The 14311-nt window shown below is 28.4% G+C and overlaps 1 protein-coding gene across 1 annotated transcript in view; it reads left to right on the forward strand.

Moving 5' to 3' along the window:
• LOC148238975 (gonadotropin-releasing hormone receptor-like) overlaps window positions 1–14311 on the forward strand; it is a 147411-nt gene that overhangs the window by 70914 nt on the left and 62186 nt on the right. Inside the window, exon 2 of the mRNA XM_088198503.1 lies at window positions 1943–2631. Within this exon, the coding sequence (XP_088054629.1) occupies window positions 2020–2631 (612 nt within the window). The 5' untranslated portion in view covers window positions 1943–2019. The remainder of the gene's footprint in view (window positions 1–1942; window positions 2632–14311) is intronic.

The following is a 14311-nucleotide window of genomic DNA, read 5'->3' on the forward strand; positions in this document are numbered from 1 at the left end:
CCATATAGGTCATTAAATTGTTCCATCATTGCTTTTGAAAAATAAATAAAAACAATAAGACCTTATTAAAAGTTAAACAATGAACACATTATTACTACTAATATAATCTATAAAATAAATTAAAACGAGAGCCCAAGAACAAAATTGACGGAAATTACTGTAGGGCATTAAACACGTAGATTGGCATCTCTTCATCTTCTTCAAAATTGTCGCAATATGCCATATTTTAATTGTTTGCCATACGTAAATGTTATTAGATCATTGCTTCTGAAAATTAACTGTAAAAGATACTATATAGTGGGTAAAATGTAACTTCTTGTTTACACTAATACGAGATTTTTCGTTATTACTAGCATTGTAATATGTTTAATTAACTTTGGTATGTATACCTTTAATTGCCAAATCACAGCTGTTTGTCTTTTAATATTTGATCCTAGAAAGTCAATAGTAATTTTGGTAAAATAACTGTGATATATTATTCATATAACCAAACATTTACTGGCACACTAAAAAATTATAGTTTTGATTACATTGTCTATAATTTCAATTGCTACATCACTTTGAAACATATTAAATTAACACTTTGTAAGAAAAATGCTGTGATTATAACATATTTCACTGTTTATTTAATTGCACAGAACTGCGCGCAGCGAGCGCTTGCCATATGACAGAAGAGCTCTCACATGTAAGCAAATTTGAAAGGGAAATCCCGGTTTTGGGCGCGCTTGTGAACGAACTACAAAATTGATTTAATTTGTAAAAATGAATCAAAATATGTATAAAAATCATTAAATTCTGAAAAAAATATGGTAAATTTATACGGGATTTAAAATATAATATAAATAATGTCGATTTGTATAAGCTTCTCTATACAGAAAAAATATGTAAATAATATTTGGCGAACATTTGCAATTTAAAGTTATAGTTTTTAGAGAATTTTTAAAATTTCGCTTGATAAAACATTTCCAACAAAAAGGGACAAAGTTTCAAAATAAGTACTATTCATTAACAACCAATTACTAAGCACATGTTGTTGCAAAAATCTATATTACTGACGCCTTCAAAAGGAAACTACACTAATTTAAATATTTTTTATATAATAAAGTCTTGTAAAACAACAAAAATAAAATAATTTATTAATTTAATAAAAAATGATCCAACTTACTTAAAACTAAAAATTCTGATTAAGCAAGTTTCGAGATTGGTCTCGAAAAGTTGAAAAATTAGGATTTTTTAAGAGAGTAACGTAAATGATCCATAGCTAATTTTTGATATTTTTAAGAAAATATAATATATGGTACAATATTTTTTGGGTATTAATTTTATTATTATTCAATGAAAACTTCAACATTTGATTGCTCACGAAATTATAATAATAATGTTAATTTTACTAATAAACATAAATAGAAAACGATGGTTTTTCGGCGTTGTTAATGGATTGCTTTAATTTACATTATGCCCACGGGAAGAATTAAAATAGCATTTCACTTTCATTCATTGAATTGAACTCAATATATGATTGTTAATATAACTTATTATTTTTATTTATATGGTATATTGTCAAAATTATAGTTTATGAATTTTAAAATATTGAAGCTTTAAGATATCTATAAATAAAGTTTAATAGCTAACAGAGAAATTGTTTAGTTCAGGATGTGTGATTTCACTGTTTACCTGTTTTATTTGATTCGCCATTAAGCTTTGATAGTAGGTGCATTTGAGAAACCTTCAATATTTGTTTAGACAAGTTGTGATAGGATTAGGTGCGTAGCTCTTACTGCGTACGTAATCCTATCACAACTTGTTTAAACATATACATATGTATATATATAGTATATAATACATTTCAATTTGAACGAGGATCTCATCGGGCTCTTGGCCCGCATATAATATAGAAAATTTAATTATCGTATTCTAATCTTGATTTGTTTTATCTTTACAGATGCTGTTAATCGTCAAACGAATGTTGTTTAAAATTTTTGTTTATGCTGGAAGAACAGTATAGTGATAGGCCTTAAAATGGCTGACATGGCCTTGGACGTGGGCTCCAGTGGTATTGAGATCCTCTTAGGTATAGAGGAGTGCGAAAGGAGGAATATCACTGGAAGTTTAAACCTTCCCATGTTCAACAGCTCTTTAGCGCCAGCTGTCGTATCATATAACGACACTGTGCTATGTTTGGAACACGCTCCTACGTTGACCAAAGCCTCACTGATAAGGGCCTGTGTCTTGGGAGCCTTAGCCGTATTGTCCTTCGTGGGCAATTTGGCGACGATCTTGAGCATACGGAAGAGTCAGAGGTCCAAGCGTATGTCTAGAACTTCGTGCAGTGCAATATACAGTTTAATCATGCAGCTCTCTATAGCCGACCTTTTAGTTACCGTATTTTGCCTGGCTGGTGAAGCTGCATGGAGCTACACTGTCGCTTGGCTGGCAGGTGACATTGCGTGCAGAGCTTTCAAGTTTTTTCAAATGTTCAGTTTGTATCTGAGTACGTTCATATTGGTGCTCATCGGAGTGGATCGGTTTGTCGCCGTCAGATTCCCCATGAAGAACCTATCGACAGGGAGCAGAGGATTTACGCTCATAGTGATTGCGTGGATATTGAGCGCCATTCTCAGCGTGCCACAAGTAAGCATTTAAATATATTTTTTAATTTGTATTCCCTATTAGCTACAAAAAATACAAAATTTTGTATTTTTAGTGACAAGTTGTTAGTAATAAATTATTATTAATATATTACTGACGCTTGATTTAAAATATTAGATAATATATATACGGTAATTTTTTTATTTATAAATTGTCATATATGTAAGAATTTTGCGAGAAATTTTTCGTATATTTTTTTTATGCATAGTCATTCCTCATCTTTTAAACATAATAAAACTCTTTATGCTAATTTACATTACACAGTATAACTAGAAGGAAAATTTTCATTCTGGGTCCTACGCCTTTGATCCTGTTGCACCTGTCTATATACGACACTCTCTCTTCTTACGCGTTTTGTTTTATATACTTTGCAAGAAAAGTTTTAAATATATACATATATATGTAGATATAATATACATCAAACGGAATACCTAAAAGAGAAACATCCTTTTTGTTATGTTCCACATGAAATATTGACAATTTATGTAACATGATATAGACATATAATGAGGGGAATTCACAAAAATATTTTCAGTTATAAAAAACATATTTTATTTGGAACAGATTTGAAAAAAACCTGTTTGTAATGCTCACATTTAAATATCGTTATACGTATACTATGTGAATAATATATATCAATGTGTAAACTTGTGGAACAAAAACGTTAGCATGTTTGCATATTAATAAGCATTACTAAACACGATACAGATATCATAATACATTAGAATAGGTAGATTTGTATTTATTAAATAAATATTTTCATTTTGATTAAAGGTCAATATTTGGACCTTCATTTAAAATATGAATATGTAAATATTTTTCTATATCCGACAATATTACATGGAAAATTAAACCGACTGAAAACAACATTTATATAAACTCGTGAAAAATTGCTAAATAAACAATGGTATATTAGTAAGTAAAAAATAATAAAAATAACTTTAACCATTACGAAAAATCCGTGGTATAAGTAATTGTTTATCAATTTAAAGGTCGAGTGTTTAAATCCCAAAGAATGCCCATTTTTCACATATGCTGAGCCTGAGATTGGAATTTATATTGATAATTAATAATACCTGTCTGAGCTGTAAGCAAAACCGGTCAAACGGTTTAAAATAAAGATAATAAAATTACAGATCTTTCATTCCAGTTTTGTATACGCGCAAAATTTACACTAGGCTATAATACTATACAATTATGCAGCATTATTATTACAGTTAAAATTCACTAAACAATACATATCTAAAAATAAGAGATGGTTTCTTCATAACGCAGTTCGTAAAAAGCATGTTCTCAAAAACATGTCACATGTTTTTAAATGCAGGGTTAAAACAGCTTCGGCGAATCGCCGAAGCAGGGCAATTGCATCACTTCTTGGACATACCCACTAAATGTGTTCACGCCTTCACATAGTAACGGTGCAATTGTTCACTTCAGGGTAGTCTTGCTGGCGCGTTGAGTTATATTATTGTCGGCTGTGATTTTTTGAAACAGCTGGGATCTGTCATGTTCTTGTAATGATGCTGGACGATCCGCTTATGTGTTTCGTGTTCATACAATGACGACATTTCCCAGTTTGTGACCCTTGACTTGTGTGACATATTTTTGAGACAGCTCAGGTGAATCGCCGATGAGGATGTTTGCTGGTCAATTTCATCCCTTCTTGCTCACGCCTTAAAATAGTAACGGTACAATTGCCCACTTTAGCGTAGAATAACAATAGTAAATATAGTTTTTTGCTCTACTTTTACCATTTAAAATTGGCAACTTATCGTGTGATCTTTAATTTAACCTTATTTTGAAAACAAATATTTGACTTTATTGCGGTACTTATACCATTTAATTATTGCTTACTTTTAGTGTGATCTTCTATATAATTTAATTTTGAATGCACGTTTATTCATATGTAAATTAAAATAATGAATTGATCTTTGCAGTAATGCCATGATCATATGCTTCGTATTTCTTAGCTTAATAATATATGTAAGTTAGATTGAATTAGATCTGTTGAATAAAGAATATTAGGTTTTGGCGAAAAGATTAGATGCAGATTGGGCCGCTGCAGTATTAGTTTATTAAAAATGCTGAATGTGTCGCCACCGGTCGTTGACATCCTATTGAAGTTTACCAATGAATGTGTTGCCTTAGGCCGCCGCCACATTACTGTTGTTAGAGTTACACCTAGTTTTTGGCCAAAATAAATAAATTTACCTCCTACAAGGTATTAATTCAAAGTCTCATCGACAAATTTCAGACATAATAACTGAAGCGTTATCTTGATAAAACAACTCCACATTATCTATTTCTTTACAAAATTTCTATTAAAATGTATTGCATTGATATGATTTGCTCCTTATTAAGATAATTTATCAGCACTATTCCCTTTGAATCCCAAAAATCACTTTATCAACGGACAGCACTAACATTTCTGATATGCAATGAACCACATTCTTCTACTGTTTTTAATACATTTTTTATTCTTTCTGTAGCAATCAATCGTTTATTAAAAATAACAGGATCAGCTTCATAAATTCTAGGGACCCACCTCATAGAATTTTTTCACATTCCTCGCAGGACACGGTCGTAAAAGATGCTGCTTTGCCTAATATCATGAATCAAATTGTTGTTTTTTCAATGCAGTGCAGATCTTAACATTGTGTTTGATTAATAAAAATGTTTTTTCTGAATTTGTTTTGGTGATTGTAACCTTTTTCGTATTGTACATATAACTGATATTTAAAAAAAAGAAATTAACACTTCACTTAAGTGAAGTGTTAATTTATTTTTAAGTAACAAAATAATTAGTTAATTTCTTAACTCAACGGTCTGTTTTGTAATAATGATATTTATATAATATATTGTGTACTTTTTGCTTTTGAAAAATTTTTTCCATGACATATTTAATCATTTTGTAAAACTACAGTATTATAATTTAATTGTTGTAGGGTGTTTATAATATCTTAGTGTGATAAATATTTTAAGTCACGTTTCCTTTGTACCTTAAATACAAATATCTAATTTCACACGAGCATTTCCATTTTATTTACACGCTTGTTAGCGCTTCTATCATCGCATTATATTCTACACATATTTGGCATCGATTCAATTTCAGAAATGCAGAGAAAATATTTAACTTCATTTTTTTATTATTACGCTATGTAAATCTCTCGTATCATATTTTTTGTATAGCCGTTAAATTGAATTGATATACGATTTTGTATGAAATATAATACACCTTCAAATAAGAGTTTCATTGCCTTTGTATAACTGTTAATGCAAGGTTAATTTTGATTAGACCAGTTCCATAAAATAATATATTAGTGTGTATTCTATGTACACTTAATTTTTTGTTTGCAGTATATTTTGTCTTATTACCCACTTAGCGTTTCGAGTTTATATGCGGGAATAAAAACGCATATAATCTCCAAACATTCACATAATCATCATTAGGCGTTTGTTTACGATTGGCAATAATTTCGCAAGTTTCCTACCTAACCACGGCCAAATTTTGTCATTAAGTCGCGACAACGCGGTGCTGTAACCACTATAACAATTTACACGACAGTGTCGCAGGGTCTTTATCTGCACGGCAATAAATTTGAAGTTATAGCCGTCGATAAATAATCCCAAACGTGTGTGGGGTTTGCGTCCGTCGTTTGAGGGGTGCTCTACCCCTGATCAACGCTGGAATTGAAACGATGACTTCTTTTTTGTAAATTTTGTATTTTCACCGTCGTTCTTATATGACGACCTTACATGAAAAAATGTAAAATTCATTACTGAACCATGTTGAATTAAGTACATTTTTTGTGAATACGGGTATGTTATGAAATAATTATTCTCAATTTTATACACAATACTCGGTTTCTACCCACTTATATATCTTGTAACAATTGACCCTAATAAGCCATTTTATGTTGAATTGCTTTCACGTGCCGACATGGCCACAAAATAATAAAAACATCAATAGTAATTTTACGAATATCTAACTTTGTGAGATACGTACTTTGATAGATTCAAGGAAAGGTGCGAGTTACCTCTTAGCTACTTATTAATTGTTATTAAATTTTAATAAAACAATAATATGTAAAAATTTAAGTACAATGATGATTACTTACAGTTTTGGTTTATGTATTTCTTGGTAGACATTCACATCAAGCATTTACAAAAATTTAAAGATTTGCTAAAAATGTTTTATATTTTTATAATAATTTTACTCATAATGTACTTTTACTACGTGGGCTTCTGAACTACTTAAAACTGTTGCTATTATTTAATGTTATTATTTTGTGAATTAATAGATTATATATTAGCTCAAACAGTTTTCGAATTTCTCTAGTATTTACAGAAACCAGCTAAATCCGGTTTAATAGTTTTTTATCAAAAAATCTTTATCGCTCTAAGATTTGAACTATCTAAAACTAATTTTAATATCAGAAACTATTACCGATTGACGAATATAAAATTGTCACTTAACGTAACTAAATCTCTTATCTTAGATTTTACTTAACAAAATGATCTCATATATAAAATATTTTTTTATTGCTACTGGACATAGTTTTATCGTTTTTATAGCACCAAATTTTCATAGCCTAAAATATTGAGAAATTAGTCTTCAGTGTCATTGATTTGATATTGTTTTTTTTAGGTTTATTAAGAATCATATTAGTTGCTTTTCAATGATTTATTCTAACGCTTTGCCATCTTTATAGATACTATATACATATTTTTTTGTATAATAATTTCATAATATTTTTTATGGATTCTTCAAATATAGAAACACGGTTGCAAAAAAAAATTTTAATGGTATAAATATAAAGTAAACTATAAATAAAAGTTTTGTACAATAAAAATAATATTTATGACCTTAAAAATACGGTAATAGTATTCCATTATTAATTAATCAAAAATGTATGGACAAGAAAAATATTTACTTTGAAATACATATATGATTATCGTCTTTGTTTTGCTTTTCATTTTTCTATTATCTGCGTGACCTCATTGCTATTTCGGTTAGATAAATAAAAGGGTATTTTTCATTTCCTTTTGGGATTTTTTAATACGGTAAAATGTCTGTATATTTTATTGGAATATTCGTATTTTGATAGCATTTTACAGCTCCTGTGATAAACGCATCTTTAGAACTTCCGTTGAAATATTTTATCTTAATTTACATCTTTATGTTTATTTGCATAAAGAAGACAGGCGTTAAACTTTTACGTGTTTATTTATTTATTTTTAAGTTTTTAATGATGTGAAAAAAAATAATATATATGTAGTGTGTGTACACAAATAAATGAAAACGAGATGAAATCATATATACATTACGTAAAAAAATAAAGTGTGAATTTGATTTATATCCAAATTAAATTTTGTATTCACACTTATAATAAATGTATATTTAATCTCTAGGAGGCATTTACATAAATTATAGTATAATACAACGTTTTGGTTAGCGTAGCGTTGCTTGATTAGTAAATTTAAAATTAATATTATAGCTTTGATAAACCAGTTTATTCTACTACACACAATGAAGGCTTAATAAATCAAAAGACGCCCCTTGCAAATTAGGGTAGTTTTCTTGTAGATGTCTTATGATTAACGGTTTGCCAATCTGACCGTCATAACGCTTGGATAACAATCTGCCCTCATCTTATAAAATCACGACGGAGCATAACTGTCATATAATTTGGCTATAAATCTAATGGCGAATAATAGTATCTGGATTCTTAATCTAACCACTAGCGTGGGATGAAAATTACACCTCGTGCACTTATTTTCTATCTTGCTGATTAATTCAATAGCTGAAATACTTATGATACAAACGTTGACTCAAATATATATTCCTAATAATAATATATCCTAATTATTATCGCGTTACTACTCAAGTAATTTATGTAGATATATATATTATCGGGTTGAACGGATAAGTTGGTTATAATTATTAACTTGTAGCTAATAAGATTATTACCAAATACATGGTGGAAACGAAAGTCGAAATATGATGTTGTTTTATATAACATGTAATTTTCTCGATACTTAATTAGCTTTTGTAATTATCATTAATATTTAATTATGAAATATTAAAGTAAACAGCTACGAATTGATAAACAACCCATTGAAAATAAATAAAATTGTATTGGGTTGACTCTGGATCACTTTTATGGATAATGACGTATTATTACGTCATTATCCATAATAGTATTTTTTAATGTACATCCAGTGACAAATTAAAAAAATACACTTCTATTTAAAATTTATAAACATTTCTATGACACACTTACTAGGCATTTTTTTTAAATTAAATTTTTGTTTATAAAATTGCGAGAATCCAACTAAAGAAGTTCCAAGTATTGTATAATCTAAAAAACAACTTTTTCATTATTAAAACGATTTACTTTCAAACTGTTTTTGCTATCCTATATATATATTTCATGGTTAAGTGTATATTTTTATTGCAAAATGTATTAAATATGAGAGGAAAATTTCAATATTAAATATAAAATTGTAAATCTAATTATTATTAATTTTTACTTTACATATGATACCGTTTGTAGCACTTTACATTACTCGTACTTAAATTGATGTAGATTACCACAGTACAAACGAATCTGATAATTGGTAGATATATTATGCCGCTGTTAAATTTGTATCCATTTCCCGTAAAGGGATACAAAAGGACAAATATCCTTATTCAGCGTAAATGTAACATGGATTGATTTAGTTTCATTATCTCTGATTCGTCATTTGGAGAAACAAGTGTGAACTTTTAAGAGATGATCTTGCAATCCTCGATGCAATTTTTGGGCCAGTATCCGTAAATGTAGAAATTTTTGTTCAGTTCGTCTGAAAAAGATCTATCGTGTATAACAAATACAACATCGATCCAAGAGCACTGCTCTGAGGCACACCCAAAGATATTTGGTACAGTTTTGTGTTTATTTCTCTGATCTTAATTTGGAAGTGTAGCTGTTCAAAATACTTAATGTATATTTAAAAGTATTATCTATTAACACAACAATATGTAAGTAAATGCTACATATTAATTGCTTGCTTTAATGCTAATAAAAAAATATTTATAATTTTAATAAGAGTAACTTCAGGGCTTTTTAAATATAAGAATCGATAAATTTCCGTATTTGCTTACAATATGTATTTAGTTTTAGACGCCATCATTGTAGTGTCTTTGGCAAATATATCAATTCTTGTTGAGTTGAAAAACAGAAGCGGTCCAAGAACGCTGCCATAAAGCACACCCGATTATATTTAGTACAGCTTTGTATTTACTTCTCCGGTTTTAATTTGAAAGTGTTTATCTTCAGGTAGGCTTAGATTATTGAGAAGACGTTGTGTGGAAGCAGTCTTAATTATGTAGTGTAGTTCAGGGTACAATATTTTGTCAAAAGTCTGGGTTATATCTGAGAATACGGCTGAGCAATATTTTTTCTTCATTATTATATGTAGCCAAAATATGCAATTGCTATATTGTAGAATGCTTATTTCAGAAGCAAAATAAATAATTTGGTAAGATATTAAATTCCTCTATTATTAGTTTAATTATTTTCAATCGTAATTTTTCTAATGTTAATGAAATAAATACTTATCGTAATGTAGGAGGAAATATTGTCAGGTTATTTTTCTGGTTCCAGTAAATTTATAATTTGAGCAAAATATGTAGTTTAATCTAAGCACTGAATTGAATAGACTTATCATTAATCATGATTGTTACATTTTAAGGCGAGAATATGTAATCTCATTTCCACGTAGTGATTTACCTTTTCGCTATACACGCCATGAAAATTGCAAGACACAATGATAGAGTTTTTCAAAGCTAACGACTATGAAATATTTTTGCCAGATAAACTGATTTAACATTTTAGATAGAGTGGAATAATATAAAAAAATGTGTAAAATTTATAAATACTGAAAAATAATCAAAATATCTATTCGCGACTAAACGATTATGTATTTACTATTCATTGGGCGAATAAACACGTTTGTTGAATACTAATAATGTAAACATCCAAGTAATTGATAATCAAGGCTGATTGAATTTATACTAAACCAAAATATATTATATGTAGCGTAGTATATACATCAACATATTGGGATTGTTCGTGTATTTGTGTGAAAGGAGATTATATTTAGCGCCTGTATTGCAGACATTTCATTATCGCATAATTGTTTATAATCCCGCTGCGAAATTTATGAAAACTGTACTTTATTTTGTTGTTCTATAACGAAAAACGTAATGTAATGACTGGTCATTCAGGATACCGCTCCAGAGAGATGATGTGTAATTTGTTGGTTCTATCAGAACACGTACGTGTGGTCTCATCATATCGTAGACACATTTTAATATATACTTTTTCGCTAGAAAAAAAGTTTGCTTATTACGTAAGTTTCACTGGCTGATATCCAGTTTTCCGCTTTTGAGATTTTTCCCCGCAGCGGTAGTTTACGCTTAAACTTTGGTTCAGATAAACTCACGTTTTAATGAAACTTCCTCGCTCATTAAATAATTATATTTCTTAGTCTAACATGCGATTATTCGACGTGTTGTTATAATATTTTATTTTATTTTCGCTCCAAGTACTTTGAGATAATAGGGCATTTAAGTCGTGCAATAAAACGCAAAAATACGTTGCCGAAATTCGTAAAGTTTTCTTCTGTGAACGGCTATAATTTTATGTTTTTAATTTATACGAAACTTCCTAAGCGGCTTTGTATGTTCTTTTATTTAGAGGGCTTGTTTATTTGTATACGCAGTACAAAGGATTTTTATAAATGTCTAAAATATATGTCTGTAATACGCATAGTGTTCCAAGTATAAGAAAGCCATGTTTTGTATTTATTCTTTCACAGATTTATATTAAATTGCGAGATATTATTATTAGTAGATACTATATAGTGATTCAAGTCTTCAAATTCGCGCTTCGTAAGGAGAAAAGGTGTAAATATTTGTATTGCCCTTGGGCATCATATACCCTCACTACGTTCCTACTGGACCTTTGTATACGTATATATATACATATAATATTTTAGTCAAAGAAAAACAATTATGATTAAGAGTTACTTATAAAAATATTACAGCGTTCAAGAGTCTTATATCCCGTTGTTTAGCAGAAAAAATATTATATAATATACAAAAAAAATTAGGTTTATTTATTAAAAATCTTCTTATTTAATAAAATATATTATATATGTATACTATGTAGATATACAATACTTAATAAAATAAAAATATCAAGTGATGTGATTTTAATGATCGTTTATGTAAGCATAATTACACGTTAAGATCGGATAGAGATTAAAATAATGGGACTTGAAAAATCCAAAGTATTTCTAAAAGAAAATAATACAACAGGTACTTAATAAATAAAAGCTTTACATAAAAAAAATTAAGGATACGTCTTACTGTTTTCAGTTCATAAAATCAACATTTTTTTATTTCGATTTCAATTCAGCGATTACGTCCATCTTAAATTTGATATTTTTTATCGTTTGAATTATTTCACCTACAATTGTCACAGAGATTGAATATAAATTGCCACTTAGGCGTAAAAAAAAATTATTATATTGTATACATATTTTGTACACCTTGATGTATACTTTTAATATTTAGAATATTAATATATTTTGAATTTAATACATTTCACTTAAGAATAATAAATAACAGTTAACCCCAATGTGGCACGATAGTGACACATTGGGTTTACCTGTTAAGTCAAAAAACATTTCAAAAGTCAAAATTTTCAAAATTTTTAAAAAACATTTCATAAGTCAAAAAACATTTTATAAGTATTATTACAATACACAAAAAACATAATATTCATGTAGACACATATATTTTTATTTAATTTTAAAGTAAAATTTATTTAAAAGGTACTTCATCATTACTGTTATTTTTTTCTGAAAAGTATTTTTTTTTTCTAAAAAGTATATTAATCGTTTTTTGTGTACGACCGTCCCCCGAGTATTTTTTGCAAATATATTAACTTTAATTTTTTTGTTAAACGGCAAATGTTTTTTAATGCCGAAACGAAATGTGTCATAATTTCGGACTGTTAAATAGTTAAATTTCCTGCCCTTTTTCAATACACTGCTTTTACTACCCACTTATTCTTGAAATGGGTTTAGAGAAATAGTATAAGAGTAGGAGAATTTCGTATCTTAAAAACTGTGTTAAGATATTAAATAATAAAATTAAATTAAAATAACAGGGCATTCGATTCTTTTGAAAACCTGCGAGTATCCGCAGATTCTACCCGGATCAGAAGCCTTAATTGTGTGTTTATTAAATTAGCAAAAGGTATATTAGTTCATTCAGTTAAGTTTTATTAGGCAGTAATGAATGCTGAAATATCATTTAAAATGTATAATATTTAACTACTTACGTTCTCACAAATAAAAATAATAATGCAAAAAGGGAATCTTACTGAGCAATAAACAATGTACCCTACTTTGAACCAGGAAAAACATTACCTATCCTAGTTGGTTCATAACTGTTCGAAATATCTATATTATTATTAAATATATAATTTTGAGTCAAGTGCTTACTGAAAATTTCCTTACTCTCAACTGATTTTTCTACACTGCTATCTACCGATACAATGCTGAAAGTAAATTGTCACAAAATATAAAATTTACCTTTTGATCTGGAAATATAAATTAATAATCTAGTGGAATTTATATTATTTATATTTTAAATCAAGAGACAATTAAACTAGATAAATTGATTAAAGGTGATATTTTAGAGATGCTGTATTCTTCAAATTCTTGGAACCTAAATATGCCATTCATTTGGCTCGGTGTTGTTCTGTGAATAGTTTAAAATAAACAACCCACAATATAAACTCCGACTAATATATAATTTATTTAAGTATGCGTTGTAGATGTTTTCAATTAAGAGCTATTTATTTGTAAATATTAAACAAATAATTCAATAAGCTCCGTTATCTCATTGTAGAGCACTTAAGTTTGGAATTAGGATAAATAGGAAAACTAAACTTAAGTGAGCCTTAATTTGAATTATCTTCCAGATAAAAATTTGGGTTAACAACAATAAAAAATAAATATGTAAATGTAGTACTCAATCGATCGTGAGTAATAGGATCGGTAGAAAAGGTTTTCGCTTTACGTTTTACTGAATCGCTCTCAAAAAAGGGTTAACGTATAAAAACCCTAATGCAAATTCGTCGTTAAGCCTATCATTATCGAGATATATTGATTCAGAGCCCTTAAACACATTTTTACACCCGTTCTTATCCGCTAAAAGTACAAAATATTTTTTTATGAGTTTGTATTACAGGAGGTTACCTATATTTTTTATGTATTTAAAAAAATTGTAAATGATTTAGTATTTCTGAAAATATAAAAATTACTCTTAACAGCTTCAATATTTCATCGATGGCTTGGTAATAAATTAACAATAATATCGTGCATATTTCACCTTGCTTTATTTTGATTAAAAGGTTAAATTAATATTGCCATATTTTACTTTTTTTTTTAAATAATAAAATTAAAGAGTTTTTAATATTATATAATAAAGTAATCTATCAAAATTCATATCTACGCATATATGCGTAAAATATTTATTTTTTTGATACATAAACAATTCATGTGTTTTGAATATGCGTATTAAGCAGGCTTAAACTTTATT

This window comes from Plectrocnemia conspersa, unplaced genomic scaffold, assembly GCF_051122295.1.
Source record: "Plectrocnemia conspersa isolate PC_06_02 unplaced genomic scaffold, ASM5112229v1 ptg000001l, whole genome shotgun sequence".
Lineage (NCBI taxonomy): Eukaryota > Metazoa > Arthropoda > Insecta > Trichoptera > Polycentropodidae > Plectrocnemia > Plectrocnemia conspersa.